The sequence below is a fragment of the Brachyhypopomus gauderio genome, chromosome 5 (assembly GCF_052324685.1).
Source record: "Brachyhypopomus gauderio isolate BG-103 chromosome 5, BGAUD_0.2, whole genome shotgun sequence".
NCBI lineage: Eukaryota > Metazoa > Chordata > Actinopteri > Gymnotiformes > Hypopomidae > Brachyhypopomus > Brachyhypopomus gauderio.
Window position 1 is genome coordinate 15,636,294 of NC_135215.1, and position 26,309 is coordinate 15,662,602.

Sequence of the window (26,309 nt, forward strand, 5' to 3'; positions counted from 1 at the left end):
TGCAGCATACTGAAGCATCAAAATACATCTTTAACAAAAGAGGTCAGAGGTCAGAGCAGAGGTCTCTCCTCACTGCCCTGTAGACTGTAGGCTGGTCGGCCTTGGTGGCCTCACAGGTCACTGTCTTCTTTAGCCACTCCTCCTTCTGGAGGGTCAGAGTGCTGCTCCAGCTGTAGAAGCCGTCCTTCTGCAGAAGAACGGGGCTCTGGCTCACCCCCGAGCTCCAGCTGTTACCACCCACCTTCCAGTTCAGCTTCCAGTCTGAGGGGAAGCCCCTTTTGGCCAGACACACCAGTGTGACCTTCCTGTCCAGCAGGTCCACACCAGAGGGGGGCAGGACAGTGAGTGTGGGCTGAGTGTCACATAGTAGACAAAGGAGAATCTAAAGCTTAGATTCTGAGAGACGGACATACATTTTTCCAACAAATTGCATCATTAACTGTATAAACTTTGCGTGCCTGTGTTGGATGTCCTGTACTTTATAGAAGAGCCATTCAGTCATGCATAATAGTGCAAATACCTCTCGAACAGTGTCCGATACTTATCCAAACTGTCATGTTCTAAAAATTCTGATAAACTGAAAAGTAATATATATTTTGTTGGAAGCGTATCGTTACGTGTATGGGCCAGTAGGCTATATATAAATGCCAGACAATCAAGGCTATATTGCCTCCTACACCTGTACATTGTTTGGAACAATAGCCTAATAACAAGAATGTAAAAAAAATAAAACGATTAGATGTGACGCATGCATCATTACCAGAGAATATTTCTCAAATTACGTTTTGATAGATTTTTTTCATTCATTTTGTCATTAATGGAAAAATTCAACTTACGTCCGACAGAAAGTTTTGTGCCGCCACCAAAGGTCCACCACAATGATACAAACTCGTTTCCACGCCGTACAAAAACCACCCGTACTGAATTTGGCGTTCTCTCCGGGCACGCCACGTGTTATTTAAAAGTAATGCTGAAATATAAGCGTTTATTAATGTAAACAATACATGTAGCTATATAAATCTGTCTTGCCTTGCGTTTTTTACAATTAGCCTATTAACTTCAGAATCTAATACGATGTCATGCCTTCTCGAAAGTAGGCTACAGCATGTTAACTTCGTGTTAAATGTTGATTCTTAACATCCAATCTTACCAAAATATGGCAAACTTTGAAAAACGGTTATTAAGAACAGCGCAACTTTAGATTTGATATCGCGTGATCATAAACGGAAAGAGAAATCAGAAGCGAAGCTGAAAGAGCTTGTGAAGTTTGATGAGACAGCTTTAACTGACGCGCGTCAAATTATTATATTACTAAATTATGCTTTGATCCAACACTACTAAATTGTGATTCAAAACATGATTATACGTCGCTTCTGCCTGCTGTATCAACTTCATGAGCTGCGTAACTGTGTGTCACTGTTCAGACAGTTGATATCATGGCTTAGTGATGGTTGTGACTCAATTCCAGGAGACACCTCAGTATGTCCTGCATAAGTGTCAGTGTAGGAGCTTTGCACCCATGGTCTCTGTTTACACTGTTATCAACAGAAACCTGGAGAAGGTCCTTAACTACTGATCATCAGGTTCACTCAGGTTTTCCAGCTTGTTTTAGTGGCAGGAGATTTGTGTCTGACTTCACTCTCACCATAAGGAGAGTCCAGACCAAAGATGAGGGAGATTTCTACCACCAGAGTGCACGTTACTTTATCAGTAGGATAAAGTAGGAATTCACACATTGACAGAGAGCTTTACAAAACCTTTGTTTGCCCGGCTGGGACCTACTGCAGCTGCTGAGGGGGAGGATGTGATACAGCACAGTAAAAGGAACCACACCACACTAACTCACAGCTCAAATTAACAACCACAGTTTCAGGGGTTGGGGGAAGCGTAGCTGTCCTGTAGAGTATGATGAATGTGCCCCTACATGCACTGTTATGTGAGAAGGTTTCCTAACGGATGTCCCTCCAGTGGAGACAACATGCCCTGTGGGTGTCCTCGCTATGGTATGAAATCATGTACCGTACAGGTGCCTCCCTGATGAAGCTATCTGGAATGTATGATCTAAACCAAATTATTAGATATAAGTTACATTATTAATCTGAATGAAATAAATCAACAAAAGCAAAATTTGTTTAAAACTTGAAGTGGCAGTGTCCCTCAAATACCTGCCTTTAGTGTGATTTCATATATAAATCCCTAATATGGTTTGCTCGAAGATAAGTGTCCCGTCTCCACTAGTAGCCATGTGGACTTCACATGCCTGGTGACAGAGGGTGATCGAGTTTGAAAGGGACATTTGTCCAGGACACCAAGTCATTTCCTGAAATAATTGATTTGCTCTTATAAGCGAATAATCCATCTGTGACAGAAAGCATGTGAGCATCAGTACAAACCTGCAGTGCTTATAGTTCATTTCATGGATTAGCTAGAATATGCTCTTTCAGATGTGTCTTGCTTACTGGGATTTGTCCTGTCATATTTGTGTACACATGGTGGTCCCAGTTATTTCTTCCAAGTGCAATGGGTTTGGAGATGATTCCACTTGAAGTTAATTCTGTTGCACAAATACACTGATTTCTCAGGTATAAAAACCTAGCAATGTACTATAGCCAGAAAGAGCACCTCACACTATAGTACTTACACTTTAAATTAATCCACTTTGTACCTACAAGCTGTTATACCTATTTATCTTTACAAAGTAAGATAATCTAGGTTCCCCTATGCAAATCTAGTGAGCTATGCAGATTCAGATTTTCCTCTTCAAAGCCCACATATAGTTCTCTTCACAGTAAGCACGCATTCTGACCTTTGGACTGAGTAGTGTATCCTTCCACTACCCTTGGACCCTTACACTAATGTACCCTTCCACTACCCTTGGACCCTTCCACTGGTGAACCCTTCCACTACCCTTGGATCCTTACACTAGTGAACCCTTCCACTACCCTTAGACCCTAACACTAATGTACCCTTCCACTACCATTAGACCTTTACACTAATGTACCCTTCCACTACCCTTAGACCCTTACACTAGTGTATCCTTACACTACCCTTGGACCCTTACACTAATGTACCATTCCACTACCCTTAGACCCTTACACTAATGTACCCTTCCACTACCATTGGACCCTTACACTAATGTACCCTTCCACTACCCTTGGACCCTTACACTAATGTATCATTCCACTACCCTTGGACCCTTACACTAGTGAACCGTTCCACTACCCTTGGACCCTTACACTAATGTACCCTTCCACTACCCTTGGACCCTTACACTAGTGAACCCTTCCACTACCCTTGGACCCTTACACTAATGTACCCTACACTACCATTGGACCCTTACACTAGTAAACCCCTTTCACTACCCTTGGACCCTTACACTAATGTACACTTCCACTACCCTTGGACCCTTACACTAGTGAACCCTTCCACTACCCTTGGATCCTTACACTAGTGAACCCTTCCACTACCCTTAGACCCTTACACTAATGTACTCTTTCACTATCATTGGACCCTTACACTAGTAAAACCTTCCACTACCTTCGGACCCTTACACTAATGTACCCTTCCACTACCCTTGGACCCTTCCACTAGTGAACCCTTCCACTACCCTTGGATCCTTACACTAGTGAACCCTTCCACTACCCTTAGACCCTTACACTAATGTACCCTTCCACTACCCTTAGACCTTTACACTAATGTACCCTTCCACTACCCTTAGACCCTTACACTAGTGTATCCTTACACTACCCTTGGACCCTTACACTAATGTACCTTTCCACTACCCTTAGACCCTTACACTAATGTACCCTTCCACTACCATTGGACCCTTACACTAATGTACCCTTCCACTACCCTTAGACATTTACACTAATGTACCCTTCCACTACCCTTAGACCCTTACACTACTGTATCCTTACACTACCCTTGGACCCTTACACTAATGTACCATTCCACTACCCTTAGACCCTTACACTAATGTACCCTTCCACTACCATTGGACCCTTACACTAATGTACCCTTCCACTACCCTTGGACCCTTACACTAATGTATCATTCCACTACCCGTGGACCCTTACACTAGTGAACCCTTCCACTTCCCTTGGACCCTTACACTAATGTACCCTTCCACTACCCTTGGACCCTTACACTAGTGAACCCTTCCACTACCCTTGGACCCTTACACTAATGTACCTTTCCACTACCATTGGACCCTTACACTAGTGAACTTTTCCATTACCCTTGGACCCTTACACTAATGTACTCTTTCACTACCATTGGACCCTTACACTAGTAAACCCTTCCACTACCCTTGGACCCTTACACTAATGTACCCTTCCACTACCCTTGGACCCTTACACTAATGTACACTTCCACTACCCTTGGACCCTTACACTAGTGAACCCTTCCACTACCCTTGGACCCTTACACTACTGAACTTTTCCACTACCCTTGGACCCTTACACTAATGTACCCTTTCACTACCATTGGACCCTTACACTAGTGAGCCCTTCCACTACCCTTGGACCCTTACACTAGTGAAACCTTCCACTACCCTTGGACCCTTACACTAGTGAACTTTTCTACTACCCTTGGACCCTTACACTAATGTACTCTTTCACTACCATTGGACCCTTACACTAGTAAACCCTTCCACTACCCTTGGACCCTTACACTAATGTACCCTTCCACTACCCTTGGACCCTTCCACTAGTGAACCCTTCCACTACCCTTGGATCCTTACACTAGTGAACCCTTTCACTACCCTTAGACCCTTACACTAATGTACCCTTCCACTACCCTTAGACCTTTACACTAATGTACCCTTTCACTACCCTTAGACCCTTACACTAGTGTATCCTTACACTACCCTTGGACCCTTACACTAATGTACCATTCCACTACCCTTAGACCCTTACACTAATGTACCCTTCCACTACCATTGGACCCTTACACTAATGTACCCTTCCACTACCCTTGGACCCTTACACTAATGTATCATTCCACTACCCGTGGACCCTTACACTAGTGAACCCTTCCACTTCCCTTGGACCCTTACACTAATGTACCCTTCCACTACCCTTGGACCCTTACACTAGTGAACCCTTCCACTACCCTTGGACCCTTACACTAATGTACCTTTCCACTACCATTGGACCCTTACACTAGTGAACTTTTCCATTACCCTTGGACCCTTACACTAATGTACTCTTTCACTACCATTGGACCCTTACACTAGTAAACCCTTCCACTACCCTTGGACCCTTACACTAATGTACCCTTCCACTACCCTTGGACCCTTACACTAATGTACACTTCCACTACCCTTGGACCCTTACACTAGTGAACCCTTCCACTACCCTTGGACCCTTACACTACTGAACTTTTCCACTACCCTTGGACCCTTACACTAATGTACCCTTTCACTACCATTGGACCCTTACACTAGTGAGCCCTTCCACTACCCTTGGACCCTTACACTAGTGAAACCTTCCACTACCCTTGGACCCTTACACTAGTGAACTTTTCTACTACCCTTGGACCCTTACACTAATGTACTCTTTCACTACCATTGGACCCTTACACTAGTAAACCCTTCCACTACCCTTGGACCCTTACACTAATGTACCCTTCCACTACCCTTGGACCCTTCCACTAGTGAACCCTTCCACTACCCTTGGATCCTTACACTAGTGAACCCTTTCACTACCCTTAGACCCTTACACTAATGTACCCTTCCACTACCCTTAGACCTTTACACTAATGTACCCTTTCACTACCCTTAGACCCTTACATATAAAAAATGGCGCCTGTGTTTGGCTTTGCCGTTACCGTGGCTGGAGTGTCGGTGTCTCACTTGTTAGCGATGTTATGTTTATTTTTATTCCTGTGTGCTCGGGATGCGTCAGCTGCTCTGGTCTATGATAGACAAATGCTGTTGCAGATTAGAAACTCTGTGGAAAATTTGTCTGTTTCTGGGAACTCTCAATTTCCCAAAATGGTAATTCGCTCACCGGTTCAAGGTTCACCACCTTTCTGTGTCTGGAGAAAAAACCTGGGGTTGTCACGGAAGAAGCGCTTTAGGAGAAAGCGAGGCACAAGGGCAGGTCTCCAGGTGAATTCCCGACGTCTGTGGAAACAAACATGTGCTGCAGATCTCCGGGACTGTATTCCAGTTACCGGGTGTCAAACGCTGGGCTGTCGCGGCTTGGAGGTGAGTGAGTCTGGCGCTGTGTGGTATCAGCGAAACCCGGTCAGATCGTCCTACCTGCGGGAAGTATATCCCAACATGCATGGTGTTCTGGAGGGCCTGCATCGTCCTCGTCCGTCTTCCAGAAGTGGTCTTGATCATCGAAAACAGCGTGTGCTTTGCCAGATTAAACGCTCTCCAATAAATATCTCAACTAATGGGGACTCAGCGGTTTCATTGAAAATGTGTCTGATAAATGCTCGATCTGTGGCTAACAAGGCTCACGTTTTAAACGATTTGTTCTTAAAGGAGAATTTGGATTTTTTATTCCTAACTGAAACGTGGCAGCGGAACTTGGAATTTATTCACTTAAACGAATTATGTCCTACTGACTGTTCGTTTATTGGGACTCCACGTCTGTCTGGCCGTGGTGGAGGACTTGCGGTGGTCTGGAGGAGCCGATATTCTTCTCAATTAGTGAGCAAAGATAATTTTGCCACTTTTGAACTGCAAGTGACTAAAGTCGGTAGGCTTAAGCCTTTTTATTGTTTTTTAATTTATCGACCACCAGGTCCAGCTGGTCAGTTTTTGTCAGAATTTTCGGATCTTCTGACCTCGATCATTAAGCTGGACAGAGTGTTATTACTTGGGAACTTTAATTTGCATATTGATGACGACTCAGATTGTTTGGCCACAGAATTTCTTAATATTACGCAATCTTTTAATTTCAAGCAGTTTGTATTAGCAGCTACTCATATTGGTGGTCATACTTTAGATCTTGTCTTCTCACTGGGGCTAGAAATTGATCACATCAGTTGTGAAGACCTTTTAATCAGTGATCATAAATGTATTTTTTTTTATCTTTCTAGTGATGTTGCCCCCCTACATCATAGAAACAAGTTGCAGTCTCGTTTCATAACCCCAAAATCAGTTGGTCGTTTTTCAGCCCAATTTTCTTGTGATTTTATTAGGAATTGTAATGATGTTGAGTTTTTAACACAGGCATTTAACAAGCAGTGCTCTTTTATATTAGATGAAGTGGCACCATTAAAAGCTAGGTCCACAACTTTCAACAAGGCAGCTCCATGGATAAACGATGAGGTTCGCTTTTTAAGACAGAAGTGTCACAGGTCTGAGAGACTATGGAAATCTACCAAGTTAGAAGTGCATCGCTTGTATCTTAAAGACTTGCGTTCTTCATTTAATGCATTAGTAAAAGATGCTAGGTCTACCTATTTTGCTAATTTAATTTCATCATCAAAAAGAAATCCCAAGGTTTTATTTGACTCTATAAATAACATTGTTTCTCCACCTCCTGCAATGTTGCCATGTTTTTCCGTTAGTGATTGTAATAGGTTTCTTTCCTTCTTTGTTGATAAGGTTATGGCCATTAGGTCAAATATCCAGCTTGTGACTTGCTCGCCGAAGCATGCTTTACCACCTAGTATTTCTATTTTGGATTCATTCCAGTCCATCACCATAGAGGAGATGTTGAAGGTGACTAGGCAACTTAAACCAGCCACAAGTTCTTTGGATGTAATACCATGTTCTTTACTTTTAAAGATTTTACCAAGTATTGGCCCTGCTTTATTAGCTATTATAAATTCGTCACTGTCTACAGGCTGCGTTCCAGCATATTTTAAACATGCTACTGTTCAGCCTCTGATAAAGAAACCTAATTTAGACCCAGATGTCATAAAGAATTACAGGCCTATATCTAAACTTCCTTTTTTAGCTAAAATTTTAGAGAAGGTAGTGTCTAATCAACTCATAGATGCACTAGAAAATAACAATATATACGATTATTTCCAGTCAGGATTTCGGAAGCGGTACTCTACGGAGACATGTCTTCTGAGGGTCTCTAATGATCTGTTAATGTCAGCTGACACAGGTGAGTGCTCGGTATTAGTGCTACTTGACCTTAGTTCAGCTTTTGATACCGTGGATCATCAAATTCTGATTAATAGGCTACATGATTTGGTCGGTATATCTGGTACTGCACTTGCCTGGTTTACATCATATCTCACTGATAGAAGCTTCTCTGTGACTATTGCTGATTTTGTGTCTCAGTCTTCTCCTCTGACTTGTGGGGTTCCACAGGGTTCGGTTTTGGGGCCCTTGTTGTTCTCACTGTATATGTTGCCCTTGGGCCAGATTATAAAAAGTTTTAAAGTAGCTTATCATTTGTTTGCTGATGATATCCAGCTCTACTTTTCATTTAAACCTAATGAGGTCCAGAGTTTGCAGAGGCTAATAGACTGCGTGGATGCCGTCAGGGAATGGACAACAAAAAACTTCCTGCAGCTAAATGCTGAAAAAACTGAAGTTTTAATTGTTGCTCCTGAGAAAATTATTCCATTAATTAGGGTAAATCTTGGGTCGCTGTCCCCTGCAGTCCACTCAAACCTGAGGAATTTGGGAGTTGTATTTGATCAGTCGCTGTTGTTGGACGCGCATGTTAAACTGTTGTCAAGATCTTGTTTCTTCCATTTAAGAAACATCAGTAAATTGAGGAGGGTAGTTTCAGATTCAGAGCTGGAGATGCTTGTGCATGCATTTATCTCAACTCGCATTGATTACTGTAATGCTCTTTTCTCTTCACTCACAATATCAGCCCGTGACCGTTTACAGATGATTCAAAACGCCGCAGCAAGACTAATTACTAAATCTAACAGACGCTCGCATATCACTCCTCTGTTAATATCTTTACACTGGCTTCCTGTTGAATACAGGATCCAGTTTAAAATATTAACACTTACTTACAGAGCGTTGCATGGCCAGGCCCCTAATTATTTGGTTGATCTGCTTCACCCATATGTGCCAGCTCGTTCTCTTAGATCGAGTGATTTGAATTCACTGACTGTTCCACGTTCTCGCTTAAAGACTCGTGGAGATCGAGCTTTTGCGGTCATTGCTCCCAAACTGTGGAATGCACTCCCCCTGTCTTTAAGATTGGCTGTGTCTGTGGAATCTTTTAAAAAGCATTTAAAGACCTACCTGTTTAAACAAGCATTTGGATAAATGGACCAGACAGAAACGCATTATGTCTTCGTGAATTGTGTTGTTTTATTTATATATTGTGTGGTGTTTTATATATTTTAGTTGTATTTTCTATATGTAAAGCACTTTGTGGCCTTTGTCTGAGAAAAGTGCTATATAAATAAATTTTACTTACTTACTTACTTACTAGTGTATCCTTACACTACCCTTGGACCCTTACACTAATGTACCATTCCACTACCCTTAGACCCTTACACTAATGTACCCTTTGTAGGTACCATGCTAAACCAGCAGGTGGGAGAAGGGTATTACTGCAGGCTGGAAAACCTCCAAATGGGAGTGGCATAACTCCAAATGGGCGTGGCATAACTCCAAATGGGAGGGACAACTCTCTAGAAGGCAGGGCGGAACTCGGAGAACTTTGAGAAGTTTGGTGGGTTTTCCGGGACATAGGAATGTGTAAACATGCTGTATTAACGAAACCACAGTTATCCTGATGATACAATAAAACTATTGTTCACTTTTATATTGAATTAATTCAACACATACCCCTGCTTTACAGATCGCGATGTCCATTTTACTTACTAAACGCGTCTAATAGTTCGTGGGTTATATCCTGGTTTAATCCGCATCGTAATCAGTACTCTGTTTAGATTTCACGTTAACTGTTTACATGTTTAGTTTTCGACTAAACTTTAAATTTAATTCCTCATCAAATCCGTCAGCACCGCCGGCGGTGGGGGCCGTCTTCGGGAGGAAGGCAGAATACTAATTTTAAATTCATTTTAATTAATTCAGCTCGTGATCAATGGGTATGCATCAGAAACCAATGATTTATATCATTTATGGACATTAGTCAACAAACGCATTGTCATCAACTTTTTGTATAACAAAAACATTTTATTGAGAAATGGTTCTTTATGCCACCCTACCTCTTTCTTCATTGTGCAGACTAGAGACGGTTGTGCCATGTAAGGAGGGACCTATTCTGCAAGGCTGTGTAGTCATTCCCTCTGGAATGTTCTCTCCCATCTCTTTTCATAAATGAACATTTATGGTTTGCATTTAATTTGAATGCAAGGTCCCATTAAGTTTTTGGTTTTACACAAGAACGAACAATTACTATGTGCATGTAGGCATTCTGCATTTGCTGTGCATAACACTATTACTTACATTTAAAATCAAACATTTCATAGCATCAAGAAAATAGGTACACCATTTAAATGTATTTATATTTAATAGTATTGTACGGTTCGCTAAAGCAAAAACATTTTTTTTTTCTAAATGCTATCCTGATTTAAGTAACTAACTATAGCACAAAAAAAAATGAACAACTGATCTAAGAGAAGGCCACGCCCATTTGGAGTGAAGGTCGACCTGTTTGGAGTTTAGTCCCTCCTATTTGGAGCTGATCCAGCCTGCAGGAATACGTACTTGGGTGGCAGTACCACTGGCAACATATTGAACAAGCTTGCTTTGACGGAAGTAAGGGTGTGTCTACAGTTCAGGTGTTTAAATACCCTGAACAGCCATTCATCTCTCTCTCTCTGGTTTGACCGACACATAGGTTAGACCTATTAAAGAGAGGCTCCGCCACTCCTCTCTCTCCGGTTTTTCTTTGAGAACACGCGAACTTTGCAACGACCAACGGCAAACAGCTGAAAGTCGTATTACTTAATTAACGAGCCCGAGTTATGGTGCAATCTAACCAGCAACCGATCAACGTTACCGCGACAACAGATTCACCGAACGACTTCAATCAAGCTTGCTAACGCGGCCACACGGACTGAAACAAAGGCGATCAACTCCCTGTTGTTAAACCGTGAACGAGACTCGCGTTCCTGGACGATTCCCCAGCACACCTGGACGACGTCGTTTAATCAACGAGGAGCCTGCGGTGGAAATTCCCTCCTAATTCCAGGAGAATTCAGGGAGGACGACACTACCCCAAATCCTCAACACGTGAGACTCTTAACGCTGGGCATAGTTTATAAAAGGGCAAAGTTATTTGAACTGTAGAGTTAACCAAGCTTTCTGTTAATACATTCTGAATGTGTTTAACTTTATTTTCATAATCTTCATCAAGATTTGTACATACAAAGTTCTCTTTGCTGTGCATGCCACCATCTTTTATTTATCTGATTAATGGACAACTTGTAGTCTTCCCCATTCTCAGACACATCACATTAATTTTTAGTTATTAAGCCAGCTCCATTACTCTTTGTTCTGACCACGTTGGAATAAACCAGCTGAGCTAATTAACACAGTCGCGCTGCTCTACTGTTTAAAGTCGGCGCCATTTTAGTTGCTTTGTTCTCTATAGGAGAACTGAAACTACAACTCCCGCCTCCTCACACGCGCACAAGCGCGTGCACACATTACTCTCCTCCCCTTTTTACACACACACACACACACACACACTAGATACCCAGTCTTCACTGTAAATGTACTGATCCTTGTTGATGCCGTTTGTTTTAGAATAGTTAGTTTTAAATAAATGTATCATTTATTTTCACCAAATTGTCTGTGTTGATGTCATTCAAAAGTGGTTGTTGCCAAAACCTCCAAAGAATTCATAGTTAAATCCTTCAGATACCAAACCATTAATTACCCTTAGTTAATAACTAAATGTTATGGTTCTGGTATAATTAGAATATGAGACTGATTCTAAATTAATGAGACTGATTAATAATTAAGGTAAAACAAATTATATCTACTTTAAAGGATTAGTAGGTGAAACCCCTACACCTTCCACTACCATTGGACCCTTACACTAATGTACCCTTCCACTACCCTTGGACCCTTACACTAATGTATCATTCCACTACCCGTGGTCCCTTACACTAGTGAACCCTTCCACTTCCCTTGGACCCTTACACTAATGTACCCTTCCACTACCCTTGGACCCTTACACTAGTGAACCCTTCCACTACCCTTGGACCCTTACACTAATGTACCTTTCCACTACCATTGGACCCTTACACTAGTGAACCCTTCCACTACCCTTGGACCCTTACACTAGTGAACCCTTCCACCACCATTGGACCCTTCACTAGTGAACCTTTCCATTACCCTTGGACCCTTACACTAATGTACTCTTTCACTACCATTGGACCCTTACACTAGTAAACCCTTCCACTACCCTTGGACCCTTACACTAGTGAACTTTTCCACTACCCTTGGACCCTTACACTAGTGAACCCTTCCACTACCCTTGGACCCTTACACTAGTGAACTTTTCCACTACCCTTGGACCCTTACACTAATGTACCCTTTCACTACCATTGGACCCTTACACTAGTGAGCCCTTCCACTACCCTTGGCCCCTTACACTAGTGAACCCTTCCACTACCATTGGACCCTTACACTAGTGAACTCTTCCACTACCTTTGGACCCTTACACTAGTGAACCCTTCCACTACCCTTGGACCCTTACACTAGTGAATCCTTCCAAAGGCCACCAAATTCTGATTCAAAGGGTCTGTCTCAAAACCTAGTGAGCTCTCTACATAGACAGCATCTTACGTCATGGAATGCGCGTTCCTGAGAAGTAGGCTGTCTCAATTCTTAGATACCTTAAAATGCTGTCTACTAAGATACCTTAATCTGACCCTGTAATAAGTCAGCATTAGACCCTTCCTCAGCCGGTAAGGCAATCCCATGATGCAACGCGGGGCAGCACGGCACAGCTCAACTTTTTTCATCATGGCGGACGGAAGAAGGACGTCCAGCGGCGAAGTCATTTTCAAATGTAAGTTATTTAAGTTTTTATAGCGTACGTGTTGTATTTTATGGGTTTTCTTGGCATAACAGAACACAAATTAGCTATTTATTGGGTTAGTCGGTGGCCTTTTTCCAGTGTTTTATATATCGATGGGTTAGCATTTATGCTAGCGGGTTTTGAAGCGTCAGAGCACTGTTTTAGATGGGCTGATGCTAACAGCTGATGCTAACAGCCCATCTAAAAGCGTTTATCATCAGTCACTGTAATATTTTATTAGTTATCTTAGTTATTCCTTTCTTGTATAGTTTGTTAGCCCTGCTGGGTTAATAGGACATGTATGTGGGCTTTTTAAAGTGATAGCCAGTGTTCAGATATACAAATGATTTCCACTCTTAGGGACCAGATCAGCAATCGAAGCCTTTATAAAGGCTCGAATAAAATGAAAGGTTTGTGGCAAATAAGTTGATAGAAAACCTGCTTTAGAAAACTAAATAGTTAATACGTAACTAATGCATTGTCAGTTACAGTATAAGCTAACATTAAGCTAATAATTGCTTAATATTCATGCATTTAGGCATCTTTCTAAACTATTTAAAATTAGGTAGATATTGCAAAATGTTTGATTACACTCGAAGCGTTTGTGTAGAACACTGAGGTTAAAATGTTGTATTTTCCTGAATTATAAAGCATCTTAATGCTGGCAGTGCAAATGTATAACATTTAATGAAAACAAAACTGATTTATTTGTTACTGGTTTAATAAAATCACTGGACACCAGCAATGTTGGCACAAAGTTGCTCCCGTAATTGGTGGCCACTGACAGCTGTAATGTCTTGTCCCTTACACTAATGTACCCTTTCACTACCATTGGACCCTTACACTAGTGAGCCCTTCCACTACCCTTGGCCCCTTACACTAGTGAACCCTTCCACTACCATTGGACCCTTACACTAGTGAACTCTTCCACTACCTTTGGACCCTTACACTAGTGAACCCTTCCACTACCCTTGGACCCTTACACTAGTGAATCCTTCTGCTACCCTTGGGCAGAGGCCACCAAATTCTGATTCAAAATGTCCTGATATTTCAGAGTTCATATTGCTATGTCTCCTTACAAGGTTCCCAGGTCCTCTGGAGGAGAAACAGTCCCACAGTATCATTGATCCTCCCCCATACTTAACAGTGGGCATGGTGTTTCTCTGCGTACTCATCCTTGGTATTATGCCAGACTTACAGTAGAGTGCCAAAAAGCTCTATCTTAGTGTCATCTGATCAAAGCGCATGGTACCACTAATATCACATGCTTTTAACTAATAAATTAGTTGAAAATCATACATTGTGATTTCTGGATTTTTTCTCACAGTGGACATGCACCTAAGATGAAAATGTCAGACCCCTCCATGATTTCTAAGTTAGAAGCTATATTTCAACAGCTACATTTCAAGGTTACATGAGTTTGTTGTCATAACATTTTGCCTGGTTGCTATGCATGTCACTGCTTGATGGGAAAAATTCGCATAAGCCATTTCTACATGCAGCCAACTGGATGCAGGCCATGGCCAGCACCAAGGAGATCTCCAGTTGGTGCCTCCAATGCTCGGCCACAACACTGATCTCAGAACAGCACAGACGTTCCCGAAGAGCCAGTTGTTCTGAGGGATAAACTGCTGTGCCACAACGTCTCACCAACATTTGATCAACACCTCGACCACTGGGACTTGTGCTCAATCACATACGGTCTCTCCTGCTGTATTTTTCGAGTCAGTGGTCGGTCTCTCTCTCTCTCTCTCTCTCTCTCTCTCTCTCTCTCTCTCTCTCTCTCTCTCTCTCTCTCTCTCTCTCTCTCTCTCTCTCTCTCTCTCTCTCTCTCTCTCTCTCGGCCAATGGTCTATGGTATATGGTCTAATCATTTATTAATTCACTAATCCCCATATACACAGTTCTGTACAGGCACTCAACACAGAGTCTGGACACTAGTGGGTGCCAAAAACACGTAATTATGACTTTTGATTGTGTAGACTAGTACATACACGAATCGTACAGTTTGGAGATTCATATGTGTCATTTCATGAGATTTCTGGAGCTTTATGTGTAATTTCTGTAGCTTTGACCATGTTCCCATTTATGAATAAAAACTATTGAGCAACACACTGTAATGTTTATTTCTGTGACTTATCAAAGTCTATGTCTGGTATACCGCCAATCTTCCTAATGTCAGCACTAACATCTATTGAAGGAAACAGCTATGCATTGTGATGACTCAATGTACATCAGTTGTTCACTACATTTATGGTGCACTATGGGTAACAATATAGCGAATTATATAGTGATTCTGAGTTGCTCACTGAGATTTTGTAAATAAATAAGCTTTGATTTTTGACATTCTGTAGAAGTGTTGGTTCATGTGTCCGGGGTGAGGCACTGCTAGGTTTTTGTTTCTTTCTGCCTGTTTATGCTTTGGCCAATTTTAGTTTTTCTTGATTTTTTATTTTTGGATGTTTTGGAATTGTGTATTGAATTTTGGACCCGTTTTTTTGTCTTTAGTTTATTAGGGGATATAGCCTCTCGTGAGGACTTTTGGTTTGGCAGGTTGTTTTCCGTTTGCAAGGCGGGAATAGATGCAATTCGGGGGAAAAAGGCCAATAGTGCAGATTTCAACATTTCCCTGTTGTTGGTGGTCAGAGTTAATCTCCCACTATGTCCTTGTTTATGCCACTGAAAGCATCGTCTGTAAGTAGTCATTGTGTATAATAATGTAATGTTGGTTCATGTGTCCGTGGTGAAGCTTTGAGTCTGATACTAGTCCCTTGACCTAGATCTGATTTGAACTACTCCTTTGTCTTTACTCCTTTGATTACAGTCTCTGGTTTGGACTTGTGTTTCCAGTCTTGGGAAACCCCTCATTAAACCCTTTACATCTGTTTTTACTCACAAGCATCAGGGCAGGTTCTGTTACAGTGCTCTTCACCTTCTGCCAGTCAAAGCCTTGAACAGGAGGCCAGAATTGGTCATGACTGAAATGACCTCTCAAACAAGCCAAATACTCAGTCTTATCTGATGAACTCTGGCAAACACACAAAGCCATCAACAATTACTCCGTTATATTGCACGTTCACTGTGTAATCATTTAAGAAACATACACAAACAAACATAATAAGATTTACATTGAACCGTGTCCACAAAAGCTTCCACAACTGGGATACAAATTCAAACATTTTAAATGGTTGTACATAATTTATGTGAATTGATGTGGCCTGAAGTTCTAAATAAAACATGAATTATTATTTACATACATAATTATTTTTACTTTAATCAACTTTTGTTTTGGTCCCCAAGTCCTATCATACTACTATATATTTCAATTTTTTAATTTGCAGTGAAGCATGACAAATAACTTCCAAGTTACAGAAGTGAAATTTCTGAAGGCACATGGTATTATGAAGATATTTGCATAGAGAGAAGATACTGTAGACTTGAGTGTGCATGCTTCAGTGCTCTGGGAATGTTTGTGAGTTTAACACTTCATGACTGACAGTTCCCTGCCCTAGCAACCCCCACGGCAAACACATATTCATTTGCATACTGGTCATTGGCACTCACGGTGAGACACACTTTCAAAATTTGCACAGTGGTCTTTACAAACAAGGTTAGTGTTTGTTTACTTATTTATCAGACAGGCATCAGTAACTCATCTTCCAGGGGTAGAGTCAATACGTCGTGCAGAAACAAGTGAAGCAGAATCCTCCCACAGCACATGGCTGCTGATCACACTAGTATGAACAAGATCACTGCACCAGTCAGATTTTCCACCTCGTTTTAGGGGCAGTGGATCTACATCTGTCTTCACTCTCACCATCATAATCCAGAGTCAAGAAGGGATAGACTGTTACTTTGTGAGTTTCTGTGACATCAGTGGCTACTGCGTGACATGGTGATTGACATCTGTACAAAGATCTGCCTCGGTCAGACTGCACAGAGACGGCACTTCTGCAGGGAAGGAGGTGATGCAGTGCAGTGACACACTGAGTAATCACACCCCCTGACTCACAACTCAGAATGGTAGTAATAGTAAAACACTTGCTTTTTAAAAAACTTTCCTTATTTCAATAACAAGTGCACCTGATTTTGCTATATTTTAACTCATGAGTTTTTGTTAATTGCAACAACCACATGAAGAAGCTTTAAGCATCGAGCGTACTTTATCGTACTAGTGTACTAATACCTTCTAATAATGTTCTCAACCTCGGAATCTTTCATTCTACACCCATTTTGACATGCTCATCAGTTCTATGGTGACAATAAGAATTTTCTATTTCTGTAACATTGCACATTTTTAACTTTCCCTTAACTGAGTAGATGTAGAAACACTTACACATGTGTGATATGGTATGTTCACGTTCCAGGGCTTAAGTGAACTTCTCTAGGTAGAACAACAATAATCGTAGTCTCCCCAAAGCAGTACAATTCTTTCTTAGTTTCCATTGTGCATGACATGTTTTTGTCTGTTTGTTTTTTGTTAATTACTTTTTTTTGTTTTTACTGTGCTGTGATTCTTTTGTCTCTGAGTACTTTGTCTACTTCTTTGTCTCAACCTGTTATCGCCTTCCTGTTCTTAATAATAGTATTATGGTTGGAAATTGTTCTTGAACATGGTAAAGGAGCATGGTTAGATGGTTAGTTGGTTAGATGATGCTCAGGCCTGAACAGTGTCTGGGGTGTCCAACAACCACCCAAATGTTGTCTGAGAGTATCATGCATTTTGCTCACTGCCCCATCCTAAGTATATGTTTAATGGCAACACAATCGTTAATAATGAAGAGAACAGTGAACAATGAAAACTTTTACTTGGTCACACCATTCCCTGGGTTTCCTTTTTAAATCCTTTCCTGGCACTGTGGATAATGCGAATGACAGATATTTCTTCTTCTGACAACATCCCTCCAAAAAGCTAGTCTTCACCCATCAAAACATGGTTCACATGTGCTGGTGATTTAAAGATAACAAAACCTGGGACATTGCTTAAAAGTGTATAATGACTAGAAGCAACACTGTGCAACAGTGGAAAAGATAGTATAGATAAACACAGATAAAGTCATGCATGTATTTTTATGCACATTTTATAATTGGAACTCTGATGATGTGTGTGTTTATGCAAATTATATAATTAGAACACAGATGATGTTGTAAATGTGTTTTATGCACGTTCTGTAATTATGTAGTCTGATCATTTATGTACGTATTTAAATGCATGCAGAGAGAAGGCTGTGGCAGTAGAGTTTCAGTAGTATATCGTACGTGCGTCTACGCCTTCACTCTTCCTGACACCTGCTCCAGATATCACCCTGTCACTTTCTTTTGACACAACCCTGTCCACTGTGTCTGATTCCTCATTGCTAAATCCTGCCTCAACTGCACTGTGCTCCACTGGGAGAACTAAATACATGTTTTTATTGTTTCCCAGATCCACTAAACATTGAGGCATTCATTTTCTAATGTAATTACATTTTATAATGTTACAAATGTACACAGATGACACTCGTACTCGAAGATAAAAGAAAGACAAGGAAAGGGATTCTGGCTGTCAACAATGTATAAATGTTTCATAAATAGTAAATTAATTTTATTCATGCAGAAACAAAAAGAGTACAAAGTATTTGTAAATGAAAAGCTTCTTAACTTATGACACTAACATTCCTTCCCACTCAGTCATTCTTTGTCACACAATGTTGCCTTGAGGCAACATACCCAAAATACACATATTAATTTTTTATTATTTTTATTTGCTTTTGAAAGGTGAATCAAGCTTTTTTTTAAAGCACTGCTCTTATAAAGCATGCAATATATCTGGAACTAGAGTTGAGTTTGCAGTTGGGGGACCTTGCATATTTATTTAAAAGCATTTCAGTGTGGCAAAATGGTATTTTCTGGTTAAATTTCAACAGAATTTTGCAAACAATTTACCTTAAATATAAAGATACTGTTCAACTTTTAAAAAATGCTTAATTATGGAGATTGTGCTTCTGCTTAACACCCAGGAGATATGTTTCAAATAGAGACTTTTTCAGAATTGGTACCTTCGTAAGTACTTGGACATTCCAGGATGTAAAAGTTCTGTAGGCACCTGGACAGCATCAAATGGCCAAGTTTAGGAAGGGTGAAATATTGCAGCCAACACAATCAAGGATGAAACAGATGATTTGGTTGAGGGCAGTGGTTGGTTCAGGGCCATATTGCTTGATTCTGCACTGTTCATGTGAAAACCATGAATTGTTCAATGCCACTTTTATCACATATTCAAGACCAATACTCTTAAATGTAATAATAATAATAATTATATATATATATATATATATATATATATATATATATATATATATATATATATAATAATTATTATTATTAATGACTCTTCTTTCAGGTGTGTCAGTTTTTCTGTCTAAACCTTTTTCTTTTCTTTCTTTTTTATTAAAGCATGCAAGTTTTTGAGAAGATGATGAGCATCTTGTGTGAGGGTAAGCACCTTTTTCCTCCTCCTCCTCCTCACGTATCGTCTTTGTGGTAAGTGTTGAGTTGGTCAGGGAGCTGCAGTGCATCCTAGCACACTGCAGCCCTGAGGCTCAAGGCAACATGGTACATGGGCCCCTTCCTCTGGGCCCTCGAGGTTGGAATTATCTCTAGAGACCCAGCATTCACATTTCACTTGTGCCAGCCCACAGTCAAACAGGAGGCCAGAACTGGTCATGACTGAAACCACCATGCTGTGTGTGTGTGTGTGTGTGTGTGTTTGTGTGTGTGAGACTCTCGGTTCACCTCTACACAAACATAAATTCTACATGATTTTCTTCAAATCACCACTTTAAAGTTGTCTAGTTACGTGTAAATAATATTTTTTATTGTTTAAAATCATTAGATCAGATCATTAGATCAGATCCTCTGACTCACAGAGCACACGTGGCCACTTGAACGTCGGACGTCACAGTCAGTCCCCTTCACCCCTCACACCATCTTCTATCCTCTTTCTCCCTCCCTGCTACTTCCACTCATACCTTCTCCATACATTCTTCTTTCTTCTGTCCAAATCTACACTCCATTTCTCCCTCAACCCTTACAGCTATTATCCTGTCCCTCCTTCATCACATCCTGCAGATCTGTCCTCTGCAACATATGGCGAATGCGACCCTTTCTTTCTCAGGAAGCCACCCAGATGCTTGTGCAGTCTCTCATCATCTCAAAACTGGACTACTGCAACTCCCTACTATTCTACAGGTCATCAGACCTCTACAGCTGATCCAGAATGCTGCAGCACAACTGGTCTTCAATGTCCCTAAGTTCACACTTCACTGCTGCATTCTCTTTACTGGCTTCCAGTAGCTGCACGTATCAGATACAAAACCTTCATGCTTTCCTACAAAGCCAAAAATGGACTAGCCCCTCCCTACATGATGTCCGTGGTCAAAGCCTGATCCGTACCAAGAGCACTCCGAATCTCAAGTGTGGCTCGACTTCTCTGTCCTGGCTACGAGATGGTGGAACGATCTTCCGTTAGCTGCTTGGACTGCAGCCTCTTGCTTTCTTCAAACACAGACTGAAGACTCACCTGTTTGTTGAATACTTAAATGACCACTAACACTGCAGATAACACTTCTTGTCATTGTTCTTTACATTGTATGCATTTTTATGTCTATGGTCATTCTTCTAGGTATCAGTTTTAAATTCCTGTTGTTTAAGTTTGAGTCTATTTGCAATACTAGATAATGGCGCTGATTCCTGTAGTTCAGTAGTATGTTGAATTATGACAAATCTAGGATGTATCCTTTGAAGAGATGCAAAGCACTTTGTGATGAGTAACTGTAAAATGTTTTCCATGCATGTCAGTCAAAATGTAAATATATGCATTAAGCCAGCTGAAAATATTCCAAAGTTAAGCCAGACAAATTATCCCAAAGTTAACAAAAGAAGATGGGTAGACATAACGAAGTATTTATTGTGTATTAGCCACCTGTCATGGCCACAGGCCAGCCCCTGTCAGGTTGCTTCAGCAGTGCAAGTGCCTGCAGCACCCTGGACAGCACCCAGGGCAGAGCAAATAAGACGGGTGAAATTTAACACGACACAGCGCCTGAGTTCACCCAGGCCAGGCCATTAGTGATCCAGCACCAGGCAAAGAACTGCTGATTCTTTTTGTTGAGGACGGCGAGTGCCTGCCAATTAACCCAAATCCTCACATCCTCACTTAAAAGGGTTCTTGTGTGAGGGGTCCATTGGGCCAAAAATGTAACTAACACATTGATTTCTTATGGATGGATGAGATTAAACCTGTATTACAGTAATGCATAGAACTGCTTATGATCCAAAACCTGCCTCTTTATCTGAGAAACACATGAAAGACTGACAGTGGGAGTGGCTCACGTAATCACCAATGGCTTTCGGTGGGTGTGACTCATGTAATCACCAATGGCTGTCAGTGGGCGTGACTCATGTAATCACCAATGGCTGTCGGTGGGCATGACTCATGTAATCACCAATGGCTGTCGGTGGGCGTGACTCATGTAATCACCAATGGCTGTCGGTGGGCGTGACTCATGTAATCACCAATGGCTGTCGGTGGGCGTGACTCATGTAATCACCAATGGCTGCAGAGGCAGCAGGAGGCTGAATTCAGTGTGTACAGTCTACAGAAGCATTTTAACTGCTCCAATGCAACCAAATGCTTCAAAATTCAGTAGATGGTGATTTAGCGTGTGAGGAGATTAACCCAGAACATACAGCCACAGAAGAGCAGAGGGCTAAAAAACACTTAAAGCAGAAAATATGTTTACCTGAACACAGCGGAGCACGTTTACCTGAACACAGCGGAGAATATATTTTACTGATGGCAAGCAATGTAAACAGGGATTGAAAATGGCAGTATTTACTTTAATGTTTAATCTACAGTGTAGATTAAGGTCACATTCTGCACTTCAACCTCATCATCAGTGTTTCATTTCAAATCCATCATGCTAAAGTGCAGATCTCAAACCAATCAATCAATTAACCAATTGATTAATCAATCAAACCAACGCGTTTACAAATACGTACATATATTAATTTTACAAAGCAACAATGCAATTAACACAATAACGACTGTGAAGACCACGAATGAAGTTTGTAAACATCAGAAAATATATTTCATGTCTTAAATGTCTTAATAAATTTTAGTCCACCAGGTGGCGTGATTGTGCTTAAATTGGCCATAAGGTGCTCTGTGACGGGACAGGAAAATTAAGACTATTTCAGGTAATATAGGCTACAACTTCCTTATTTTAAAGGTCTGCTTTACATAACTGATAAAAGAAATAATACAGACAACAATGTAGAACATTAAGGAATAATAAAAGGCATGTAAAAATTTTGTAGAGGAAATTGTGGTTTTCCTCTAAAGCCTTTGTAATTAAACGAGTCTACATTTAGAAACTATCTAAACTAAATACTGTTGGAGAGATCAATTGTAAGGTACTGCAGACAAAGAGCTAAATAATTTTGTATCTTATAACCACGGTAATCAATGGCGCTCAGTTAGTAGGAAGCGAAATCATGCGTGGTTTTATATGTCACTGTAACGAACCCAGCCAGTACGGAATTCAAATGGCAACTGGCGTCCGTAATGCAGAGATAATACGGTCGGCTTTCTATTTGTAACGAGAGCTCTGTCTGCTGCGTTATGGCCTAGAAAAAAAGATGCTATGCAGAGACAGACAGTGAGTTAATAGAAGTTTCCTCATAGCAGGTTTGCCTGGCATAAATCAGTGTCAGTAAGGGTTCTCTGCTGAATATAGCTTCAAAGCCCAAATTTAGTTGGTGTCAGGACTGCACTCTTTATGAGGAAAAAAATGAAGGAATATCTCTGTCAGCACAATGAAGCATGATTACAAAATAAAGTCATATATTAGTAGTGTTACATTGATGTGACATCGATGCATCAACAGGTTTAGATACAACAGTCAACTTTGTGTGTGGTTAAGAGAGAGAGAGAGAGAGAGAGAGAGAGAGAGAGAGGGGGGGGGCATGTTAGACAGGTAATGGGTTACAGAGTGTTTTCTTATAGGTAGGTTTTATCGTGTTTCCTAAGATCCATAAGACTTGTGTGCTTATCCTTTCCTGCTGGGCTCTACCATGGTACTACACTAATCACAGTTGTGTTCCAACACTGCGTGACAACGGCGATGTCTGAACAAATACCACATCCTGTTAATAATATATTAGAAAGCAAAATCATTCAGTAAGGCAGTGTGAAATTGGACACTCTGACCGTAGCATGTCTATTCACACCTTAGATTTGTATTTGAGGCACACAGTTTCCACACAGGTCTGGCATCAGTTTGGCATGACCTTTAGCTGATGGAAACACATCTGTAGAAGGGCTTCATGCGTCTGATCCCAGATCAGCCTTGTCTGCAGAAGTGTAGCAGTTCATGGGTCTGTCGGCAGAACATGGCGACATCCAACTTGGAAGGGAAGCAGTGTGTTTGCTGAGCACACACACACACACACACACACACACACACACACACACTGCTGCTGCCAACAACATGCACTGTGTGTGTGTGTGTGTGTGTGTGTGTGTGTGTGTGTGTGTGTGTGTGTGTGTGTGTGTGTGTGTGTTCTGCAGAGGGCACGTGAGAAGAGAAGAACTCGTCTGTCTGCGGCTCACTGGGTCACTCTGAGGACGTCTACTCCCACCCGCCCTCACTCTAGATTACCACCCCTCCTTCTCCTCCCTCCCTCTCTCGCTCCCTCCATCCTCCCCCCGTTTCCTTCTCTCTCTCCCTCACTTCTTCTCTCCTCCTGCAACCACAGCACCAGCGATTTGGTCATCCGATTCTTTCACTCCATCACTTCCTACCGATTCAGGTGTAGTCCACATCTCCATCTACCTCTCCACCTTTCTCTCTCTCTCTCACACACACATGCACAGTGCTCTGCTTTTGTAAATGAGTAAGTGATCTCCTGTCTTAAGTCTACGTACAGCACCTCTAACGGGAACACTTTAGAGGCCCTCTAATATTAGACACAGAATAAGCACTGCACTGCAGGCTGAAAATGCAAACCGGATTGTGTTCTCTGGTGAAACGTCTTTAGTGCAGCGCTGAACGTGTGTCCTTAGAAAAGTGTGACCACACCCCTGTGAGTACTGTGACCACACCCCTTTGAGTACTGTGACCACACCCCTGTGAGTACTGTGAGTACACCTCTGTAAGTACACCCCTGTGAGCACTGTGAGTACATCCCTGTGAGCACACCCCTGTGAGTACTGTGAGTACACCCCTGTGAGCACACCCCTGTGAGTACTGTGAGTACACCCCTGTGAGCACACCCCTGTGAGTACTGTGACCACACCCCTGTGAGTACTGTGAGTACACCCCTGTGAGCACTGTGAGTACACCCCTGTGAGTACACCCCTGTGAGCACACCCCTGTGAGTACTGTGAGTACACCCCTGTGAGCACTGTGAGTACACCTGTGAGCACGCCCCTGTGAGTACACCCCTGTGAGCACTGTGAGTACACCCCTGTGACCACACCCCTGTGAGTACTGTGAGTACACCCCTGTGAGTACACCCCTGTGAGCACTGTGAGTACACCTGTGCCCACACCCCTGTGCCCACACCCCTGTGTCCACACCCCTGTGCCCACACCCCTGTGCCCACACCCCTGGACGACACCCCTGTGCCCACACCCCTGTGCCCACACCCCTGTGTCCACACCCCTGTGCCCACACCCCTGTGCCCACACCCCTGTGTCTACACCCCTGTGCCCACACCCCTGTGCCCACACCCCTGTGTCCACACCCCTGTGCCCACACCCCTGTGCCCACACCCCTGTGCCCACACCCCTGGACTACATCTACTCATGACCTGAACATCCACATACAACATCCCTGCATGGCCTCCCTCGCACGCTGTAAGCTCTGCTGTCTTCTGGTGTGTGTGTGTGTGTGTGTGTGTGGAGGGCAAGGCTTGCTCCGTGTACAGGACATTATGATCAGTCTTTCAGAACCCAGAACAAAATGCAATTTGCTACCATGGGTCTCAGCAGACTTGCTCCACTAATGCGCATGGACACACACACACGCGTGTGCGCACACACACACACACACACACACACACACACACACACACACACACACACACACACACACACACACACACACACACACACACACACACACACACACACACACAGTGTCCATTTGAGTACAATGGCAGCATTCACGCTGCATGCAGTGTGCTACTTTCTTTATTCAGTGTCAAGTCACACTCGGCGAGCTCTGGCCAAGTGCTTCTGTCCTTCAGAGGATCAGCTTCCCACCTGAATGGGGCCAGCCATCTCTCTGCCTCACCCAAACCATGGGCGGAAACCACAGGTCCAGTTCTACAGCTGCCTGTGGCCTTCACTAGTCATTCTGGTTTCTGATTGGGTCCAGCAGAAGCTGCACGTGCAGCTGTGGCCCCGCCCCCCTCCACAGCCCCTCCCTGCTGGGCTTCTGTCTCTCAGCATGGCTCTTCTACACAGCCTGATTACCGGCCTCAGCTTTTTGTCCCATAAAATCAGCTGAAAATCGCATGCAGCCTGGCGTGACTGAGAGTTGGCCACACTTGAGCGATGCAGATCTGGGCACATTCATTGGCCTCTAATGTTTTCTTCCCTTTATGTCCTGCTTAGACAGTGTGGGTCTCAGACACCAGGGCGTGTCATTGCCTTGGGACCACTAACTCCAGAGGTGACCATATTTGTTGGTATGTGGCTCTATGAGAGAATCTGTGTGTAACGCCTCTCCAGTGGCTCTAAGAAAAACAGCTTATATGGTGCTGTTACATGCCAAAGTTTACAAACCCTAGCTATGGGGTACTCTACCGCAGTACTAGCTATGGGTACTCTACCGCAGTACTAGCTATGGGGTACTCTACCGCAGTACTAGCTATGGGTACTCTACCGCAGTACTAGCTATGGGGTACTCTACCGCAGTACTAGCTATGGGGTACTCTACCGCAGTACTAGCTATGAGGTACTCTACCGCAGTACTAGCTATGGGGTACTCTACCGCAGTACTAGCTATGGGGTACTCTACCGCAGTACTAGCTATGAGGTACTCTACCGCTGTACTAGCTATTGGGTACTCTACCGCAGTACTAGCTATGGGGTACTCTACCGCAGTACTAGCTATGTGTACTCTACCGCAGTACTAGCTATGGGGTACTCTACCGCAGTACTAGCTATGGGGTACTCTACCGCAGTACTAGCTATGGGGTACTCTACCGCAGTCCTAGCTATGGGGTACACTACCGCAGTACTAGCTATGGGGTACTCTACCGCAGTACTAGCTATGGGGTACTCTACCGCAGTACTAGCTATTGGGTACT

General features: G+C 42.5%; 1 gene segment (V, D, J or C); it reads right to left on the reverse strand.

The window, feature by feature from the left end:
- The window catches only part of LOC143513853 (Ig light chain C region-like), a 27,346-nt gene continuing 1,037 nt past the window's right edge, over positions 1-26,309 (reverse strand). The window contains 1 exon segment of the C gene segment in view: positions 1-305. Within this exon segment, the coding sequence occupies positions 44-305 (262 nt within the window).